At 38.8% G+C, this 22,829-nt stretch overlaps 2 protein-coding genes across 7 annotated transcripts in view; one reads left to right on the forward strand and one right to left on the reverse strand.

Moving 5' to 3' along the window:
* The first annotated feature begins 9,095 nt into the window (after nucleotides 1-9,095).
* LOC121947052 (twist-related protein 2-like) lies at nucleotides 9,096-13,428 on the forward strand. Of its 2 annotated transcripts, none has more exons than XM_042491934.2 (2): nucleotides 9,096-11,344; nucleotides 12,855-13,428. In XM_042491934.2, exon 1 carries the CDS (start codon nucleotides 9,500-9,502, stop codon nucleotides 10,139-10,141), a length of 642 nt encoding a protein of 213 aa, XP_042347868.1. In that variant the 5' UTR covers nucleotides 9,096-9,499; the 3' UTR covers nucleotides 10,142-11,344; nucleotides 12,855-13,428. The 2 variants fall into 2 exon arrangements, with proteins under 2 accessions (XP_042347868.1, XP_087938626.1); XM_088082500.1 differs by having other exon boundaries at nucleotides 9,096-10,800.
* Nucleotides 13,429-16,761: 3,333 nt separating this feature from the next.
* The window catches only part of hdac7a (histone deacetylase 7a), an 84,660-nt gene continuing 78,592 nt past the window's right edge, over nucleotides 16,762-22,829 (reverse strand). For all 5 annotated transcript variants that reach the window (XM_088082494.1, XM_088082497.1, XM_088082496.1 and 2 more), the window contains 5 exons: nucleotides 22,248-22,366; nucleotides 21,700-21,833; nucleotides 21,052-21,133; nucleotides 20,731-20,869; nucleotides 16,762-20,577 (listed from right to left, as the gene is read on the reverse strand). In XM_088082494.1, coding sequence (XP_087938620.1) covers nucleotides 20,535-20,577; nucleotides 20,731-20,869; nucleotides 21,052-21,133; nucleotides 21,700-21,833; nucleotides 22,248-22,366 — 517 coding nt within the window. In that variant the 3' untranslated portion in view covers nucleotides 16,762-20,534. The remainder of the gene's footprint in view (nucleotides 20,578-20,730; nucleotides 20,870-21,051; nucleotides 21,134-21,699; nucleotides 21,834-22,247; nucleotides 22,367-22,829) is intronic.

Consider the following 22,829-nt stretch of genomic DNA (forward strand, 5'->3'; position numbering starts at 1 on the left):
GAAGAAATTAGTTCGGCAGCATCTTGTTGCCGGACTCGGCTGAGACTCGGCATGATTGACGCCCTAGAATCGGGGCAAATAAACTGGCCCAATTCCGGCTGCCAAGACAGAACTTCCATCAACTAGATGCGTACCTGTTTCACCTGATTCTCGTGACTTTTCAACAGTCACACAGCACAGCACTAGAGTGTAAAGTAGTTGTACAAGGAATGCACATGTTAGACAGGTTTTTGGATTTTTATGAAGACATTTTAAACAATAGCCAAATCAATGTATACAGCCCTTTTCCAAAAAAAAAGTCAATTCCAAACCATTTCCAGGCCTTAAAAACAGTTGTTTTTTTAAAATTTCATAACATTCAAGAGACTTTGCAGTTGAGTTATCAAGGTCACCTACTCACAAAAAGACAAATGGCAAAAAAAAATCTGAAGCATGACAGTGACACTGAAGGTGTTTTCTATAATTAGTCACCCAGCCGTTTGAAAGTGGTGGCTCCACCTGTTTCCAAAATACCTCATAACTGCAGGTACTGCACCCTAGATCCTGCTTAACAAAATCAGAACACACAAAACCCCATGAGAATATTGAAGCAAAGAATGTAGTTCCTGAAACTGATCATGATTACTCATTGAGTGACCATAAATTTGATAAGAAATGCAATTATCTGACACTCTGAGATGCTTTAGGTACTCTCAGAGTACTACTCCTATTTAATAACTGTTAAACTTTGTCGTACAGAAAGTATTATAATGCACTTGATGCATTTATAATATACATCTCTCCTCTCAATTACAGCACAAAGTTGTAATCTGTCATTGTTGATGTGTCGCCAACATCCAACCGACAAGTTTTTCGCCATGTCTGTGTTATGTTTTTGACAACAAACACTGGTTGTTGACACAAGGGCATAAGAAAGGACAGCTGGTGAGTACAGAGCTGAAGAAAGGACACGAAGGCAGCATAGAACAATATGCACGAAAAATGATTCAAAGGATCATATTATATATAGAGCATGATGTTCATGCTTGGTCTCAGAAACAGCAGTTGACAAAACAGCCTCAACACAAACTCCACCTATGTACTTGCTCTCGAAATTTTGTTCATCTCACTTGATCCTCATTGGCAGGTTAAGTTTGCTGAATTGTTGCCAAAACTTAAGATGTTCCAGCTTCCCATGATTATTTTCCCCATATTCGAAACTGTTGATCAACTGGTGTCTGTTTGAACAAAAAAGAGGGATAATAGAAGACTTCATAAAGGAATTAATCCATCACTTAATAAAAAACTTTGAATAAAAATTGGATATATTAGCAATTTGCCGAAAACAGATAATAGGGTTAAACAATACAAATGGAGCCCTAAATAATGTGATCATTCAAGAACTATTCGAAAATTCAATTTTGGACACTAAACAAAGAAATAACTACACATTGCATGTATGGAGTAACAAATTTCACACTTTTTTTGAGATGTGCAAAGTTTATACATGGCAAAGCATGAAAAGCATCTCATTATGTAGAGCTTTATGTTTGCGGTGTGTCATGTCAACCATGTAATCACAAAAAAATGGAATGAGCCCACACCCCAAGCATCAGGTGACATCTCTGGCACCACCTTGTGTACTAAAATGGTTAGTTCAACCACACACATGCACACACACACACACACACACACACACACACAGGGCCTAATGCAGAAACATTCTTTTAAATTACTTTTATATTTTCTCCTGACAGATTAGATAAATTTGAAACTAGTTTAGAAGAGAAATACATGGTGTACAGAAAATATGGCATCATATCACACTGATAGGAATGTAGCACTGTGTGTGTCATAGTAGCCATTGTTTCACCATTTCCTCTAAAGTAAATGAATTAGGTTGTTTATTCATTAACCACTAGGTGGCTCTTAAATCTGCTACTGCATTATAGTAGTGGAAGCCCTGCTCACTTTTCATGTACAATATACTGTATGGTTTTCCAGTTATGAGTGTTGCTTTGCTTATGATCTTGCTCTGCTGTTACAGCACTTGGGAATTTTTATTTTTTCACATTATTCATTCTTAAAAATGCCAAGAATAATTAGTTTCAAGGGATGAAAATAAAATGCCACTGATGCCTAAAAGATATATTTAAAAATGAAGGGATAAAATGTAAAATAAAATGATATAACTTTGCAGAGAAAATATACAATTATGCCTCCTGAAGTTTGTTCTAAACTATCACTGATGATACACAAAACAAGTCAACTTACAATATCTCTGAGAAAAATATGACTCATTTACTTATTTAGCCTTAGTTCTGCATCAAACAAATAAAAGTACAAACTTGCTGTAGAAAGTCTGGACAGTCAGAGCGAAGAGTGTGCCATGTAAAAACAGCACAAAAACACCCCCTGAAATTGTTGCATGAAACATGTTTATATCTGCAATGATAACAGATGTTTGTCCCAAAGTTTCATTAACTTTCACACCACGAAAACACAAAACCTTTTGGGGATAGTTGAACTGTAGGTGACACTTTAAAGGGTAACACTGGTATTTTCCCCTGTTTTTCCTGTAAAGTGCAGCCGCTGTCTGCTGGTTACTGGAAGTTATGTCTTCTGTGACAGTCCAACAAACTCAAAACTTGATCATCAACATTCTGTGTGTGGACGGACCAACATTTACTGTAAATATCACAAGTGTAACGCTGCCTGGCATAGTCAGAATTCTTTTGTAGATTTTTTTCTTAGAAGCACATAGTTTAACATTTTTTTCTGAGGGATCACATGATTACAAAATATAAATATATAATAATATATAAATATATAAATATTACAAAATATGTTACCATAAATATGCAGATGACACTCAAATTTACATAACCATATCGCCACTGTTGTCCCATATAAGTTCTGACTACTGTAACAGTTTTTACAGGCATTACTAAAAAAAATGCATCAGACAGCTGCAGCTCATTCAAAACACTGCTGCTCGAGTCCTCACTTAGACCCAGAAAGTGGATCATATCATAACAATTCTGTGGTCTTTACACTTTTTTCCTGTCTGCCAGAGAATCAATGTCAAAACACTATTATTGGTTTATTATGCTCCCTTCACATGCTCCTTGAAAATATTGTATTTACCATATTTATGAGTTACGAGCACATGAAAGGCCCTCCAAACTTGCAAATAGTGGGAAATTGGGAAATTTCGATGATACCCGAGTTGCCAAGTTGTGATGTTTGCATGACATTTCAGAGCAGCAGAAATAGTGGAAAGCATGGAAGCAATGTCAACAACTGACATAAAATAAAATTGCATAAAATGCACTGCATAAAATTGTATGTTTTGTTATTTTGTTTCTTAGTAGATGTCATTTACTTTAAGAAGTGGCAGATTTTAGTACATTCATCTATTAGCTGAAGCAAACAAGCAAACTGTTAACTGTAAAGCATGCCAGGGGTGTATACTCACATTGATAAGCTTATTTTATAACACCAGTTGCCAACCTGATGTCATAAATGCATAAACATGAAGGGCAAAAGTTAATGTTTGGTCAATGGTAAGAAACTTTTTTAAAATTAATTCACAAATTAAATACAATTTTTTTTCAAGATAATTTTTTGGGGTGTTTAATTAACAGCACACGTGTGAAAGAGGGAGAGTGAGAGGGGATGACATGCAGCAAAGGACCAAGGCTGGAATCAAACCCACAGCTGCTGTGGCGGGGACACAGCCTCTATACATGGGGCACTCGCTCTATCCACTGAGCCACCAGGCGCCCTTTAAATACCTATTTTTGATTACATGTAAAGTGTAACATGGTGTTAATGTTAACTGCTGTCCATGAGAGTGACCAAGATTAAACATAAAAATGTATAAAAATATAATACGTATTATAGAAAATAAAATATATACAAATATAAATAAACTGGAAACAGATGTCAACCTCTTGTTTAATTGCTCTTAGCAACTGACATAAAATAAAATTGCATAAAATGCACTGCATAAAATTGTATGTTTTGTTATTTTGTTTCTTAGTAGATGTCATTTACTTTAAGAAGTGGCAGATTTTAGTACATTCATCTATTAGCTGAAGCAAACAAGCAAACTGTTAACTGTAAAGCATGCCAGGGGTGTATACTCACATTGATAAGCTTATTTTATAACACCAGTTGCCAACCTGATGTCATAAATGCATAAACATGAAGGGCAAAAGTTAATGTTTGGTCAATGGTAAGAAACTTTTTTAAAATTAATTCACAAATTAAATACAATTTTTTTTCAAGATAATTTTTTGGGGTGTTTAATTAACAGCACACGTGTGAAAGAGGGAGAGTGAGAGGGGATGACATGCAGCAAAGGACCAAGGCTGGAATCAAACCCACAGCTGCTGTGGCGGGGACACAGCCTCTATACATGGGGCACTCGCTCTATCCACTGAGCCACCAGGCGCCCTTTAAATACCTATTTTTGATTACATGTAAAGTGTAACATGGTGTTAATGTTAACTGCTGTCCATGAGAGTGACCAAGATTAAACATAAAAATGTATAAAAATATAATACGTATTATAGAAAATAAAATATATACAAATATAAATAAACTGGAAACAGATGTCAACCTCTTGTTTAATTGCTCTTAGCAATTAAATGCAGCCCAACTTTGTAGCTTCCATGTTGTTCCTACTTTACAACCTCAAAGCAAATGAACACAACAAAGTCAGAAGAACGACTTCCCGACTCTGAAACTACGAACCTCTGACATCACATGAATGCAGTATGAGGCACTGCATGGTCTTTCTCCTGTGCTCCAATAGCCATCGTCTGTCTACTCAGAGCACAGCCACTGTCACTCTCTCTGTTGCTGAATCACACACACACACACACACACACACACTATGTACCATGGTGCTACACCAGCATCATCCCTTGATGACAGACAACCAAAACGTACTGTCATTGATCATCAAGTACGAACAATCCAAAAAACGCTTCCACTCCACAAACAAACTAAACCATGGTTCACTTTGATTGACACCCGGACTGTCATCTTTTTTTTTTAAATTTTGTTATTTTGGTGCTGCGCTAAGATGTGCTACACAAGCTAACATGTCCCACAAATTGCAAGAAATCAGTAAAATGTGACATGAAATTGCCTAAATATTAGCTTTAAAAAAGAGGGGAGGATTGGCAAAATTATCCAAAAAATGAGGAAAAAGCTCCAGAAAACCATATCTACAATTATATTAAAATTATATTTTTAATTAGAGACATAATATAATAACTTTTATTATATAATTTCCTGTTACAGAAAAAAACACATAAAAATAATACATAAAATTTTTTTTTTTCATTTTATGCAGTTTTTAGGTCAATTTCTTGTTTGTTTGCATTTTTTGGTTGTTTTTTTTTATTTTCAGGGGATTTTCTTTCAACTTTTGCACTAATTTCTTATTAATTTTTGATCATGTCTTAAGTTGCTTGCTGCCTTCTCCCCATGTTTTCGAAACAAATCAAACTGATTAACAACATTGTTCAAATGGAGGACCATGGTAACTGTTTTATGGAAAATGAATTTGATTCATATAACATGACAAAAAATGTTTACTAGGTTATGTCTAACATCCTTTAACCCACTTGTTTACATAGTGTGTCCTCGTTATTTGTGCATCTGTGTAAATGCATGCCACATTGTAAATCAATGAATTTCCATGAATGTGTGTGTGCCGTGTGTGTGTATATATGGCCTCCACATGTGATAACATTCTTCCATTTTTCTTGGTGGAAATATTTATGCTAAGTCCTCATTTGAGCATGCAGTTCAAACAGACAGGGTCTGCTGTTCTTTACCCCTTTTCCAAACCTAGTCGGCCTCTGGGGGGTCCTCCCAGACAAGACGGAGCATTGTGAATGAGCCTAGCCCCTCCTCTTTTCACTGCCCCAATATATGTGTGTTTATATCAAGGACCGATATCCATTTTCCATCACTCACTCCTGTAGCTTGGGGGTATTTATTTTTAGCAAGCACGGAACAGTTTTGAGGGAGCTGTGATATGTAAATAGATGTGATCCGTCACAGGTGTCCCATCGCCCACAGAGAGGACACACGGTCTGATGATGGTTAAAGAGAAGAAGATGAAAGGAATCGATGAGTCTGGCAGTAGTCTGTGCTCACGAGTATTTATAGACACTAATTTCCATGACTACTCAAAGTGTTGCATGAGAGCAGGACTGTTACTTAAACTCAGGTTCTCTGATGTAAATATTTCTAGTCATTCAACTACAGACTGATTGTGTTAATATTAATTTGGTCATTGTTAGACCACATGCCTAGTTTTGTTATATAAAGTTTGAGAATTACTCACAAGCTGCTAATATGGCAGATCCATGATTTTTAGATTATTTCGCCACTCTATGGCACTCCAAAGAGTTCTTTGAAAAAAAAAAGAATTTATATCTACATTTTCCTTTCTCAACAAAACACATGTATCACTGGGGCCTACCACCTTTGAACACACTTCGCTCTGCACAGAACACCCACTAAACCCAGCCCAGTCACCAGAAGAAAATGGTGATTTTGTATAATGGACATTGTAAACCATGGAAACATTAGATTTGTAGGTTTCATATGTATTGTAGCACTTTTTCAAAAGTGACGTATTATATATACTTTGTCATCAGGAGCTGGCGGGGACAATGAATAGTGTAGATCCCAGAGGAGATGCCGGTTGAGCTGCAGACCAGTTTGAGAACAGCAAACAACAAAAACAAGAGCTTTTAGCAACCAAACGTGGGTGTATTTTAGCGACCCACCACTATATTTCCATCAGGGATAGAGCCACCAAAAGTGATTGATTGTTTTTTACCAAGGCATATAAGTACATATTCCACTTATTTTCAAAGCTGTCTAAGCTTCTGCATTGTCAACAACATGGTGCAAATGTTTTACAATAAAATGCCTTGTGCCAACAACTGGTGGGATTCTGTCGACAGAGACGTTGTCAAAGGACTTTTATTTTGAAACAGAGGCAGGAAAGGTCGAGTAAAACATATATTTTTGCATTTCCTCATCTCTGTGACAGATGACATTTAAACTGTATTAAAAAGGTGGCATAGAGTCAATATAATTAAATTGTTAATTAAAGCACCATTTTGAAGGTCAACGTCTGCCAACAACTGTACACAGAAAAAATGTGAGAGCCACCATTTCTCTAGATGTGCCGCGACCGACAAACAGCTGAGACCTGCCTGACCAGCGGAAAAAAACCCAACAGGTTTCACGCAGGCAGTGTGTTCCAGGCAAAACAGGTATTTTAGGCCAAAACATCATCTTTTTCCTAACCATAAAAAAAGCATTTCCTGTGCCTAAACCTAACCACAAGTCAACCACAACGTTGTTGAAACATAAAGTTTCTATATCTCCATTACATTATAACATACAATTGTAATATGTCTGTGGTTTGCAGAAACGTGCAGACATTAATTCTGGTGAATGGGTTGGTTTAGCAAAATGCAGACCTGTGTATTGGTTGTAGCTCTTTACACTGACCTCACAAAAAGCCACATAGAAGCCAAATTATCATTTTGCATCCAGTGTTGCTGCATCAGAAATCTGTGCATTTGTTACAAGCACAAAGTCTGCAGTGAAATACAACCCCATCATAGGAGCAAACAGTAGGTGAACAATGGGATAGGACAACAACTCCACTGAGTTACAAAAACATCTGAGTGTGGAGGCTTATCCCAGTGGATTTGGTAGAAGGGTATGGAGTAAAAGGAGATGATGATGAAGAAGATTACACTGAATCACACGGGCCTTAAATGGGGCTCAGTGGGTTGTGGGGCTATTAATCATACTCATGCAGATCTTGTTGTGGCAACAAAAACATACACCATCAATGTGTTGAGTGGTGTGTGCACAAGAGAAATGGTATCATCTGCGGTGAGACAATAGAGGTTTCTCTTCTTGTTGTGGACTTAAGCCATCTTTGGTTGACTCACTAGTGAGTCTTTGAGATTTTCCAGTTCAGTGTCCTAAACCGTGTCTCCACAAAACCATATTCACTCAAGTGTTTCCATCAGAGGCAAGCATCTTGTCTCTGAACACACAAAACACTAACAATAGACTCTTCTCTTGTGGGGGTGTGGCTGTGGGGCAGTGGTGGAGGCTCACCCAGAAGTTTGGAGAGCGAAGTCCACGCTGGACCTGGACCGAGGCTTGGTCTACATGCAGATCAGTGGATGAAAGTAACAAATGTTCCAACAGGGCCTCCTCTGATACACAGCGCTCATTCTTTCCTTAATGCTGTGATCAGACCTGAGTGCTGCAGTGCTGAGTGAATGCCAGTGCTTTCCTCCCTCCAGGTCTATGCTGAGAAACAACAGCCAAGTCGCTGGCAATGAAATACAACAGTCTCTGTTGGTTTGCAAATAAGAAGAACTCTCCTTTGATAGGATCTGTAATATTTTTAGCGTTCATTATTTAAAGTAGTTAATATGGTACCATCTCTTGTAATGAAAGACCTGCAACAATTGTAGCTATGCTTTTTCAAGTGCAGAAATGCACAATGAAAGAAGTTTCTGACCATTACTCCATCTGCCTGGAATGCTAGGTGTTAAAGAGTCATCACATTTCAGTATTTATAAAGCCGACAGAGGTACCACGTGACTCTAAAACCAGAAACAAAAACATTCGTGGACCTTTTTTGCTTTCCTCTGAGCTGTATTGAAAGCAACCGATGATGGTGCTGAGTTGTGGAGAGAGTGGAGACGGGGGGGGACTGAGAACCAGGCAGCGAGAGGGGGGGATGGTAGCGACTTTGCTTTGGGAGGAAATCTGGAACCCATAAACTTGGGCAACTTCTCTGACAAGAAGCAAACGTCACAACAGTTCGATTTGGTTGGCTGTACGAGACACCTTTGTCTCCGCCTCGTGCCTTTGATCGGACCAATCGCTTCAGATTCGTTCTTCCTGTTGTCTTAGGCTCAGCTGTCCAAAAAAAGTCCTGCGGACCAATCGGTGAGTCAGATGGGTGGGAAGCTGAAAGTTTCATGGTTCCCTCCCTTTAAAAAGTCAGATTCAGGTTGCTGTTGTCTCACATGCAGCTACAGGAGCGGGACATGAGAACAGTCCCGTTTGCCGATGCAGTGTGCGCTCACAGAGACTAGGAAGAGATCACTAGCAGATTTCCATATGTGTGGATGAAGAGGCACTGTGGCAATCCGAAGCTGAGAGCTGAGTACTTACTTATTTTGGCTTGGCAAGTTTGGATATACAAAGTATAAGGCTGATAACTGTTTGAGAAGAAAAACAACAGAGAAGGCCGGAGAAATACAACATAACAGAGGGAGTTCCTGAAGACGAACAGAGGGGAGGAAAACTGTTTCTGAGAAGCCGAGGGGGAGTGGAGAGAGGTATATTGACGGAAACAGAGAAACACAGGAGATATTCACAGGAGTGAAGGAGAAAGAGAAACATAAAGGAGAGACGAGACAGAAGAAAAACGTGGCCAAGCATGAGAGAGGAGGAGCAGTGTAATGATGACCACCCTGAGGGAGGGGTGGTTTCCAGCAAGGAGAACACGGGTAGACCACCTTCCAACGCCTGTCCTGTTGTTGTAGCAACACCGGGGGTCACCGGGCGTAAACGGCACACAGGCTCACACATGGAAGATCACGTTACAACTCCTACTACATCAGCACACGACAGCAAGGTCAATCCAGGAGAGGATACCCAAATCTACACCTTAAACGGACCTAAAAGACTCAAGAGGAGCCCTCAACATCGGCCGCCTTCTTCGGGACCTTCACTTTCTCCCAGCTCTGGTCCTAGTCCTGGAGATCTCTCGGCCCTTGAGGACCCCCACGGCCAGCGGGTGATTGCCAACATCCGGGAGCGCCAGCGGACGCAATCTCTGAACGAAGCCTTTGCTTCCTTGCGTAAGATCATCCCAACGCTGCCATCAGACAAACTGAGTAAGATCCAGACCCTAAAGTTAGCGTCACGCTACATTGACTTTCTGTACCAGGTTCTGCAGAATGACGAGATGGACACTAAGCTGACTGGATGTAACTACCTGGCCCATGAGAGACTGAGCTACGCCTTCTCTGTGTGGAGAATGGAGGGGGCCTGGTCCACCATGTCTGCTGGTCACTAGCAAGGCCTGAGGGCAAGGTTTGTCTTTTGACAGTTGCCCTGAAATTAATTCCTCGACAGGGAAATACTTGACACAGAGGGCTGAGGAGACTCACCAGCAGACTATTTAACAACTTGACTTAGATCATCTGTTTGCCTCAAAGATAACTGAAGACCATCTGACACTTGAGCGCTTGTGCGGAGCCAATTTTTAAGCCACTATCTCTTCATGAAGTTTTCATTGTTGTCAAGCTACACACCAGATGGATTCATGTAGTTCTATTGTTTTGCTTGCCAAAAGCAGCTATTACTGCTCAAGTGTGCCAATGCTAGTGTTCAAGAATAGAATCACAACAGGGACATTGTGTTCACTGTTTGATTCCAAGCTTTTTAAAAGATTTTTGTACTCTGTTTACATAGATCTCAATGGAGAACAGGACAAATAAAATCATCTGGACATCATTTAACATTCATTCAATTTAATGGCCTGATGGTTAAGGACGACCTGTGCTCAGTTTTGCCTCAGCATGACAACACAGCTCATACAGCTAAAGTCCTCTGACCCCTTGACTTCCTCGGGTTCTGAAGCTTGATCTCGAGTTTCACATTATCATCACCCTTGATATTATCAACATAACAGCCATCTTCATCATGATCATCATTACTATTGTCATCGTCTGGGTATGCATACTTTGAGCCACATTTGAACTTCATGTTTTTAACTTTTTTTCTGCCTCAGGCTAGCAAGTGTATAATGTTTTGTATAATATATAGACAGTAACAACTAGAGAATGCAGAGGAGAGATTCAAGGAAACTGGAAAGACAAAATTGGATGTTTAAAGAGACATTGGACCTTTGACTTTTCCGTACCCTTTCAACTCCTATTTTCCGAGACTGACATCTCATGACCACCTCTGAACCCAGGCGACGGTGGAAAAAGTAGCCGTCGCCGCGACTTAACTTTCTCCTCTTTATACACAAACCGAGCCCCTTTTGTTTCTTCTAGCGCCAAAAAAACTCTCCTCCTGAAATTCTTTCCTCTCATTCTGCCCCCAAATTTGCTTGCGCTGCACAAAACCGTGATGCAGCTACAGCGAGCTGACGAGGAGGCGTAATGAAAACAAATGGTCTCTAAAAGCCATGAATCATGTGTGTCACCATCAAAGGGGAGGCTGATGTGGCTCCCTGCTGGGCTCCCATAAACCACTGGAAGTGATGGAGGAGGTGAGAGCTGATTTATACACACACACACACACACACACACACAAAACTATGCACACATGCATAGGTGTAGCTGTACGCATGTACACTGACACACACCTCCCCCATGTCTTGGGTTTGAAGAACAACTACTTTCTTTAAAAGTTAGCATCCATAATTGCCTAATTATTTACATGCAAAGCAACAAAAAGTCAGTTTTTAGATTTTTGTCTACATTGAGAAAAAACTAAGAAAATGACCATCACCTGCAAGTTTTAGCTTTCACTTCACATAAACAACCAAACTCCAAAGAGATGGGGGTTGACATGCTGTTTGTATTTGATACATATCCATGACAAACCACTTCTTCCTTCATTGCCAATATGCATGAAGCCCAGCAACCTATCATTAGACTGTCCCGGGGAGGTGGCTAATGTTTCCAGCTCCTCTGCAAATTAATGAAGTCTTTTACTGAGCCCCACAGTCAGCACAGTGTGGTCTCACAGGACTAACCTTCACTGACATGTTAGAGGACACTTGACATTTAAAAAGAATTCAGTTTTGGGCCAACAGAGAAAAGCAGTCCCTGTATAATTTATATATAAAATGTACGGGAGGCTGGCTTTCAGATTTTGTGAGATGAGGTTAATTACACACAAGTGTCATGCAGTGTTCATCTAATTAGTGAGACCGTATGACAGCTATTTATTGGTGCCAGAACTTTTTTTTTTTTACACTGATTATATGTAAAATGGGCAAATTTGGCAACAAAAATCCAAAGTGCCTTTGCTTATCCCCCATATATGTCAGTACTAAACCTCAGTTTAGTGTAATCATCTTGTATTATTACTAGGTATTGGAATATCAGGCCAACCCCACAATACGATATTATCACAATGCTGAATTCACAATACAATATTATTGCTGCGATATGCTAAGTATCACGATAACACACATTGCATTGCAATGACATATATTACCTTGTTTCAACAGCATATTATGTCCCAAAAGGAAAACTTTGTCAAGATCTGTTTAATCTAATAATCTACAGTTTCAGTCTCAATTCAAGAATTTTAATTACAACAAAATACATCTAGTGGACTGAAAAATCAAAGCAATTTAAAATTGGTTTTAACTTCTAGTAGGCTACCAAATGTTTAATTTGCATTTTTAATATGATTTACACAATGAAAAAAAAGATAATTAGCATCCGCATATTTATACGGTGTTATTGCCATGCAAATCAATTAGCGATTTTCCTTGACCCCTAATAATTACATTTAAATTGAGTTTTATTCTGACTTGGGATATTTATTTTTGCATGTTATGACTAAAAACTGACATTTTTCGTTATTTTTTCAATTATTAAATTAATTCAGAAAATGTGTATTTTTTTTAATCATTGCACCTTGGAAATATAAAATTACATGTCATTGATGATCACTGCCCCATTGATGTCCTTCATATTTGGGTGGTATTTAGGTGTCAGTGGTTACCGTGGTAACATGTCTGCTTTTTTTTTTGGTCTTTCCAGCTGCTGAATAAAGTGACTGTGATCTTCCCTGTACATCTCTGCTCCATGCTACCATTCTAATTATATGGACTTAAATGCAAATGGAACTTTTTAAGTTGCCTCACTTTTGGAGAAAAAGAGTGATTTCCAAATATTAAAAGGCATCTTGAAAAGGACTTACATGAGGAAAGAGGACATTTCTGGACCAACTAAAACAACAATGAGAAAACAACAGTATAGGTCAAGTTGAAAAGGTTTTTTTGTTGTTGTTGTTTTATACTATTTTTCCCTGGGTATGATTATAAAGAAACGTATATAATAGCTGTCACTGTTAAAAAGTCAACCTGCAGATAAAGCAGGACCTCAGTGTTGGACATTGATTATTGTGTTTCTCTCTTGTGCAACAGTTTACACGCTTTGTTTTTTTTTACTTGATATTGTGGTGCTTTACAAAAACAAGTGACACTGATACAGTGTGACTGATTATAAATATCACAAGCAGAAAAAAAAGTCCCTGGAGAATTAGGCTAGATGCAGTCATATGCTCAAAACATGATTCATTGCTTGACTGAGGAATTAAACTGTCTTCAAACTATTCACGAGATTCTTGTTGTATTAGTGAAAAGTGGATGATGAACGGTGCAAAGATTTATACTGGCACCACACCCTCTTTGTCTCCTGTCTCTCTTGTTAAACTGCCTCTCTTGTTTTCCCTTCCTTCCTCCTTACCCCGTTTTCTTTTCTTTTTTTTTTTTTTTAATGAGGTCTGTGTGCCTTTGCCTGGTCAGTCAGGAACAGTTAATTCCTCCACAAAGAACACGTTAATGTGCAATTAAGGGCTTTGGGAATATTTATAGCCTGTTTGGGCCCAGATTCTAAGATGAAGTTTGACCTTTTTTGTTACACTACACCCGCCTGAAGGTTTACGGTTGCATATCGTGATACTTTAGCAAGAGTTATTCCCTTAAAGGGAAAGTTCAGATTTTTTGAAGTGGGGTTGTATGAGGCACTTATCAAAAGTCAATGTATTACATGCAGCGGATGTTATTCAGCACACTTCCAGTTAGAAGAGATGTCTGACATGTAAGCTATGCAATGTACCGCTGTGGATGGGGGCCAGCAGCCAAGCATACTTTAGCCACCTTTGTTGCTGTCTGCTCAAAGCCAAACTCCATTGAGAAACCAGTGATTTTACAGTTTAGCAGTTTACTTTAGCAGTTTTCTTGTTTGTGTCACATTACTTGGGGGCCATTTATATGGCAAGGGTTCTTGCATGAAATGTTAAACTTTTGCTGCAGTTTGGCCTTTCGTTCACATGACAACAGTGGTTTTGGAGCGTGAAAATGTGAATTTTTTCAACCTGGTTCCAGAGTGTAATCTTTTTAAAATGCAATCCCTTCTAGCACCGTGTAAACTGACAATGCGCGGCTCCTGTGCGAGTGGTGACATCACAGCCGCACTTTGCACATGCATGTGTTGTTTTTCTATGAGATGTCATTACAAAGTTACACCGCCAATTACTGGTCTGGCATGCATAGGCCTACTACAGCGTTTTCAGTTGTCTTGGCAGGTCTGTGTACACGAAGATTATTCTCACAATATTATTATGTTATCATCATTTTATTTTTGTTTTCTTTTTCCTCCCTAAGATTTTTTTATTCTTTTTTCCCCCCATGATGGCAACGGGCACTGGTGCAGCTCTCTAACTAACTATTCTATTCTGTTCTATCATATGAACACAGATTTTTTTTTTTAAATGCAAAGGACAGACTTTTCCATTTTTAGAGGGCCGTCCTCTTCTAAACATGGCCTTAGGCATTTAAAAATGTTTGTTTGGATCCACCAAACTCTCACAATAAAAAAGTAACTTCCATGTTCAGTGAGTTAAAATGATTGTTTGGTGGCTTGGTGGCTTTGACAAGAGCACAGATGCAGAGCTGAAGCCATTAATGGCTCCCCTGTCTGAAGAAAAGGTAAAGCAGTGAAAAATGCTCTCAATGTAGCATTCACATAAATTGATATGGACTTTTTTCAGTGCGACTATTTTAAGGTGGCAAAAATACGTTTTGTTACCGACCCCACAGCAGTACACTGCTTAGCTTCCATGTCAGACTCCAGCCTGCTTCTCCAAACAGGGAGCGTGCCGACGGAAATTGACTATACGTTATACATTGACTATTGGTAAGAACCTCATACGACCCCACATCGAAAAATCTTAACTATCCCTTTAAATCTTCCACACAATGTTACAGTTACAGCATGGCATAACCACACTGATTAGTGTTGGTTTTAATTGAGACAAATGAGCACCAGTCTCACAGAGTCTAATTTGCTGTGGGTTTATAGAAAAAGCGGAGGCATATTTTAACATTAAGACTTAAGGCTTAAGAATTAAGGCTTGAATATCATTAGATTAGATTAGATTCGGTGCTTAGCTGTAACTTAACACTGATTTTAAATGGTGTTTTGTTCTTGCAACACTAGCCTACAGCAAGCTTTAAAAGACAGTTTCCCATAATGTGAGGTATTTTCAGTAAATTAGCAAAAACATGCAAAAAACACCGGTGCAACTGGTTCAAGGCTTTGCTCACACACAAGGGTGTTTCCAATTGTCCTGATTAGACCTCTGCGAAGGTTGAATTCGGGTGAAGCTATGATGGAAATCGCCTGATGTCACTAAGCAGTAAAAATTTGATAAAAGTGTAAATTGAACCAAATTATCAGGTGCAAGAAAGCTAACAGGAGAGTGTGGGAGATGCCAGTGTGCACATACCTACGCAGTTCTGAGGAGAGGTTTGATTAAGCACAATAACTGAAAACACCTGTTGGTGCACCATGATGAGGCATTAGTAAAGAAAACACTAAAAGAATCTTAAACTCTCTTAAAATTTGCAATGTTTTGCACCAGTTTTAGTACCCCTGCTGTTTTAAAGGGGAAACTGGTAAATACTATTCTGTGCTGAATTGCTCAAAGTTTCAATGAAAAAAAATTCTCACCCAACAAGTCCAGGCTATGTGAGATATTATCTGTGATTTGCTCATTGATATAAAAAAAGATAGAAGTTTTAATGTACAGACCTGAGATGTTTGCTTGTTGTGTGGTTCCAGGTTTGTAGCAGCCGTCTCTCAAGGAAAGATGACAAGTTTCACTCATCACTTTCACAGCTGGGATCAATGTTACATTTAAGGTCACATGAAATGAATGGGAAATCAAGCATTCACACCATTTAAACACAGATTGACTAAAAAAGACACGTACCAAAGTAACTCCTTATGTGGTCATAAAGTAATTAAATGTGAAAAAGACATTATAGGAAGATAGAAAGGTGTTGCTTGAAGCCAGCTTGTTATGCCCACTGTTTACACAATACAAAAATACAATAAAATACATAAAAATAAAAATGAAAATAAATAAAATAATTAAAAAAATATTTTTTTTAATTCTGAAGAAGACAGTTGTTTTACTACAATGGTGGTGGTTTTAAAGACAATAAAGCACAAGACTTGGGTTGAATTGGCATGAGGTAAAGCATCCATATTTGTTTGCTTTTTCAGGTAATAAATTATTTCTCCTAACTCAACCAATCAGGGATTGAGTATGTGTATGAAGATGTTTTGTATATACCCATCAATTTAAAAGTTAGAAACTAGTAATTATGCTAACTACAATATGCATGAATGTGGCATTAAGATGGGGGATCGTTTTAGCCAGTTAGCTAATAAACCCCTGATCTCTGCTACGTTTTAGAAACACAGCTCAAAACAAATAAATAATATCCTTTTTTCCATTTCCTCTTATTCAGTGATTCCTTATTTACTATGAAATAGTTTCACGGTACTGTGAAGATTGTCATCATCATATTAATTTATGTACAACTTATATACAAGTTTATGACATCTGGACAAAGGCAAAACAAAACAATGGGCGTATACTGGAAATTCTTTTTTTTTTTTTTTTTAATCAAGAGGAAGAGACAAAAATAACAGTACAAAATAGACAATCTTTCTATACATACACATGGCAGGAAATGTAAAGGAAAAATGACACATACAGGTAAATGATAAAGAAAAGTATGAAACAAAGATTTCAATGTCAATGTTTATAGATATACAGAGTTACTGTAAGTCCAGTTAGTTAAGAGTTACCAATACACATGCAACTGAATGCATCAAGGCACATGTGTGACATGTGTATTTTGGTCTTGGAGTTTCTATTTACAGTGTCTTTCTTTAAGAAGGTACGAATGACATCAGTAATAAAGGAAGTTAAGAGTTGAGGCAATACTGGCCTCTACTATAAGACACACACACACACTAAAAAAAACAGCCACTGGGAATATAATACAAGAGGTCATTTACAGTATATGACAGACACACACACAGAGATATACTAACACTTGCAAATGCATGTACAAAACACATGAGAGAAGTCCACATATGTGCACATGAAGTTGCCAACACTCTCTCTCACACTCACACACATTTACTTCAAAGACACCACATGCACCTACTGGGCGCACTGGATAAGAGAGACACAGCATATTATTTCAATGCCGTCACTTGCTGGTAAGAATACTATGAACAACACAAAAAGAATGACACACTTTAGTTACACCCATTACAGAACACCAGTCCTGTATGCAACATTTTCTTAATAATTCCTACTGGGATGGAGCAGTAGTGCAACAGCAGCGGGACTTCTGCAAAGGCGAAAACTTAACAATTAGCTCTACTGTTGTTTGGCTTTATATTAAAAGCATCCGAGGCCTTCTTTTAGGCAGATGATGCCCAGGGTCTCACTGAAACAAACTCGTTTCCATCCTAAACTGACAATACTTCTTTTTGACCGGTCACATATACTTTATGTGGAGATTGTGCTCATTTTAATCTAAATAAAATAACAACAACAACAACAAAAAAAACAAAACAAATCAAGGCTCTTTTTAAAACTGAATTCTTAAAAACAAGAGTTGAAAATCACATTGTGCTGCTTAAAAATCCAATCATGGATGTAAAAATTTAAAGGACAGCTGTAAAGCGACACTTATCAGATAAAGCCATGGAAGAAGTCAAACATGAATTTCATTAGTCTCAGTATGATTGGATAATGTTAGTGTCTCAGTTTTAGATGGTTTAAAGGAATACTTCACCAACGAAATTACCATTCGTAAATCAGTTAGTCATGCCCTGTTACCTTGCATTTGTGAGGAAAAGTTTGCCTTTTTTGGATTCTTTGTTCACCATGGAGGCATGTAAGGAAAACAAACATCCTCTATGAATTTAAGTAAATGGGGGCCATGTTTAACAACAAAACCATATCAAAATGTCTGTTTGCAAACTCTCACACGATTCCTGCGTTGCAATCCAAGTCTCATTTATCCAGTTATATAGTCAGTACTTCTCAAACACATGCTTTTTTCTTTTCTTTCAAAAATCCTAATTCTACTCAAAGGCCAAATATTTTTATGTTGTGAAGTTTTAGCAAAATACATGTGTGTTGGGAGGTGCCGAGCATACGAATGGATAAAATGAGACTTGGAATGCAATGCATGAGTTGTGTGAGTGTTTGTAATCATATATTTTGTGTTGCTATTGTTAATCATGGTTCCCAATGACTTCAATTCATGACGAATGTTTTGCCTTTTTAGATTCTTTGCCTACCATGGAGAAATGTGAGAACAATGTTTTCTTCATAAATTCAATGCAAAATGCAGTGAGCAACTGGCACACAAATAGTCATTTTGTTGGTGAAGTTTTTTTTAACATGCTAAAACTGAAAAAGTATGGAAAAAACACCAGAAATCTTGTAAAAATTCAACAATTTAGCCCTGGCTATCTGCAGCTCTAATCTTACGACAATAGCTTTGGTCAGCAAAATCCTCAAACTTAAGAGCGCATAAAAAAAAAGATTCAATTAGATTTGTTATTTGCTACATAAAAACATCCAAACTAAGAAACATGATGTTGTTGTTTTCACGTTTGAAATACAGAGCCCCTTATATACCCCTTTAGCAGGGCAGTCAAAAAAATTTTCAAAGGAATGAGCGACTTGTCCTCCCGTTCAAACATCGGCGTAGATGAAGGACCAACGTGTTTCGCCTGTGTCGATTGCAACGTGAAAAGAAGAGCTGCTGCTAAGCGCAGTTGCAGAGAAGAGTGTCATATATGGGAGAGAAAAAAACCCACTCAAGTTCACTTCCAAACCAAACACAATGTTTCCTTAATTAGACTGTGATAAAGCCTGGAACACCAAAACTATTTTTAAGACAATGAAGAAAACATTCAAACCAGGCTGATCATCAAAATAAACAGTATACAAAAGTCTGCATATGTGATGTTAAATCCACAGGTTCAAATGCCGTGTTTTAAGAAGCAAAGTCTCTGAAAGAGCAGTGTCCATACTGGTCCCTTGTGTTGCTTCACACAGTCCCGTTGCCAAGTACAGGCTGTCTTAAGGCAGTTTTCTTTGGGTGATGTCCATTAAGTGCATTAACATTATTGCTACTATAGAACAATACAAATGGTCCTCAGTGGTGCCGGGGTGGAATGACCGCTCCTTTAGTCTCAAATATAAACAATAATATACAGTATTCAATACTAGTGGTACATCAACAGTTTGTCATTGCTTTGTACATGTGTGTGTAGGTGTGTTTATGTGGATGTGTGTGCATCTAAGACACTGAACAGCAGTGAAAAATGATCCTGCTCGTAACATTTTCGCCTACTTCATAAGAAATACAACAGTATTTCGGCCGATGCGTGTCCCCAGAGTGAGACTTTCTAAGACATGTCAGATGAAGAGCGGGACAAAAATAGAGCAAACACAATTTCATCCAAATCTTCAAAAAAAAACTATTAAATAACCTACAGAGGAGTTATTGTTTTGTTTTTTTGTTTTTTTAATCCCAGAGCTTTGGAATTTCTTATGGTTCACATTATGGAATGAACAGTGCAATAAAACAACAAGGACATGTCTTTTGTTTCTACAAAACCAGATGTCCATTGTGTGTCTTCATTTTCTCTCTTTCCCTCAAGTTCTTTGTTGTCTTCTTTTTAGTGGTTAAGCTGCATGTAATGACATCATTAAAACAGACAATCTCCGTGTCTTTTTTTCCATTCTTTCATTATGATGTGGCCACTTCTTACTCTTGATATTTTTGCATCCATCAGGTTTTTATGCTTCCACCTGATGTCACAGTTTCTATCTGCAAAGTGGCAGAAGAGGAAAGGATCCAGAGTCTCTTCCTTTTGAAACCTGTAGGTCCTCACGTTAAGGCGAAGTTAAGGCAACAAAACAGCTGCTGGTACATAGTGCTTCAAGTTCCTTTACGGTTTGTGGTCACAGAGTTGTGGCACTGGACCTCTGAACACACACACAAATCCAATGTCAGTCAGGAGACATGAAAAGTATTTTTAAAAAAATCTTGTATTGCTCTTTGGTGAGGTTTCAGAAGGTTTCCCAGCTGCAGGTAGTGCTGCTGGCTTCAGCTGAGTGGTTACCAGCATTGAGGTGCTCATACTGCAGCTCCGGAGAGGTTCAGCATTGTGTGTTGGTGCATGTGTGTGAATAAGGCAGATGGGTGGGGCTCAGTGGCATTAAAAACACGCCCCTCCTTCACGGTCATGTGACAGCGCAGGAGATCCGAGGCTACGGGTGGGGCACAAATCCTGAAGGTGAGTTCTGTGAGGTGATTGGTCGGACTACATGGAGTCGCTGTCGTGCTCCATTGGCTCGTCGGGGAGGCTAGAGGTGAAGAAGGTGAAAAATAGACGTGAGTGGAGAGCTGAGGGAGCTTGTGCAGACATTGAAGTGTGATTTTGTTTTTCTTAGCTCGCTTGCATGACCATTTGTGTTTGTGTCAATGTGTGTGTGTGTGTGTGTGTGTGCATGCTGTACCTTTTGTTGGAAAGGACTCCCACAGAGAGTGAGGCTAAAGCATTAACAGCATCTGTTTCCTCGCAGTCTCTTCTCTGAGCAGCCAGGTAGGACAGTCCCACTGATCCGCTGTGAGCCTTTACACTCTGCCAGTACTGACCTGCCACACACACACACACACACACACGCATACAGGTTACCAGTGTCATCATGCAAACAGCAAACTGATGTGGATCCTGGTCTGATCCCAGTACTGTATCTGGAGGACCCTTGTGATGCTTATAAAAATAAGAAGAAGGAATATAAAAAGAAAAAACTGAATAAAATGTTGTAGTTGCTCACTTTGTATCTGTATGACGGTCTGCAGGGAGCGGACTGCGTTAGCGTTCGGCTTCTGCAGTAGGACTTCTTCTGGCAGTGGGTCCTACAGGACAGAAAAGCAGTCATTAGGACATTCAAATGACCGTGAATGTGCTCTTTTTAGTGGTTTAACAATTAACTAAAAAATGACTGAAGACATACAGGAAAGAGTGCCTAGAATTATATTGGAATCAGGACCAACTCTACACCTAATGCAAATTTTAAAAATAATTCATTTTAAATAAAATAAAGACACTTTTTAAGTCTAAACCCAAATATGTTATACCATAATAATATAATATTTTTGTCCAATCCAATATCTTATCCTCTATTCCAAAAAGAATCAGGATACCCTACCTTAGACATGAGCATGTAATATAAAAGATGTAAAAGCTAAGTGGTAGGTGCAAAAAGTGTTTTGAGATTGAGACAATTTGTCCATTACATTTTTTTCCATAAAAAGGAGAATAACGACTTAAATTTAGTATGTAAGTCTCCCTGGCTCCTCTGCTTCTTGTGTCCAACCTTTCAAAACCCTCTGATAATCCAGTCTTTTTTCCCTAACACTGGGGATCATTTAAACTCTGAATATAAGCTGAGATGTTTCCATCAACACCCAGCATGCCGTACCTGTATGTCCAGGAGCGCACTGACACAGGCTTCAGATGCGTCACAGATAGCTGTGAGGTCGTGACCTCCCTCAAGGGACAGAACCAGGCGACCCCCTGCTAGAGACATCAGCTGGCGAGTCAGGAGGCTGAAACCTGTGGTCGACACACACAGAAAAGTTAACATGGAGTTTGAACCAAGTAAAAGCCAATCGGAATAAAGCTTGGCAGGTAGGCTGCTTACTTAAAGACTTACCAAAATGAGTTTTGCTATAATTTCCAATATTCTATGAAAACAAACGGATATTTTTACCTTGTGGATCCTCCCCCAGAAACATGCCAACCACTAATTACTATAATTATGGTTACATCAGTGATGCAGCGAGGTATGGAAGGAGGCACAACTCCTTCTCTTTGGTTCATGCTTGACAGGAGCTGTAATAATCTATTAATATCTCGAAATACCCACTAGATTTTAAAGTTCTTATTGGCACCACTTTTTAAAAATGAGGTCTTGAGGTAAGGACTAGAGGACAGACTGTGCAGTCTGTGGTGGAGAACAGTGCTTACATTTGGCGGAGACCTTGTACCCTCCCAGAGGAGCGGGGTTGCCCTCAGCGGCGTCAAACCCAGCCGACACAAGAACGACGTCCGGAGAGAACTCCTGAGCGATGGGCATCACCACAGACCTGTGGGGACACAAACACATCAACTGCTGTCACTTTGAGGGGACTGGAAAGACGTGTGTGTTGTTGTAGTTCCTGTTAGTTGCCAATAGAGGCTGATACAAGTCATATATTACACAACACTCTTGAAAGGATGACGCCAACTTGTGTGGTTTTATTTTTCCTTTTTAACTACTAATGCCAATGAAAAGTCTGCTGTGTTTTGCCATGTAATGTCTGTCCTCCTGCAGGTTTGTGTCATCCCCTGGGCGTAACATGGAACCCTTTTTTGATTTTTTTTTTTTTTTTTTATAAAAACACTGTAAAGAGGTCAGAAACACACTGCTAACATAGACAAACAAAATATGACAATTTGAATCACATGTCTATAGTATGTTTTCGTCCTGATTGGCGCACATTTGAGTCTCAATTACATAGTTTAACTCAAAGAATAGAAGGAGAGGAAACTTTTTTCTTTAGAGTCACA

Source organism: Plectropomus leopardus, chromosome 9, assembly GCF_026936395.1.
Source record: "Plectropomus leopardus strain MGB_pleo_1.0 chromosome 9, ASM2693639v1, whole genome shotgun sequence".
In the NCBI taxonomy this organism is placed as follows: domain Eukaryota; kingdom Metazoa; phylum Chordata; class Actinopteri; order Perciformes; family Serranidae; genus Plectropomus; species Plectropomus leopardus.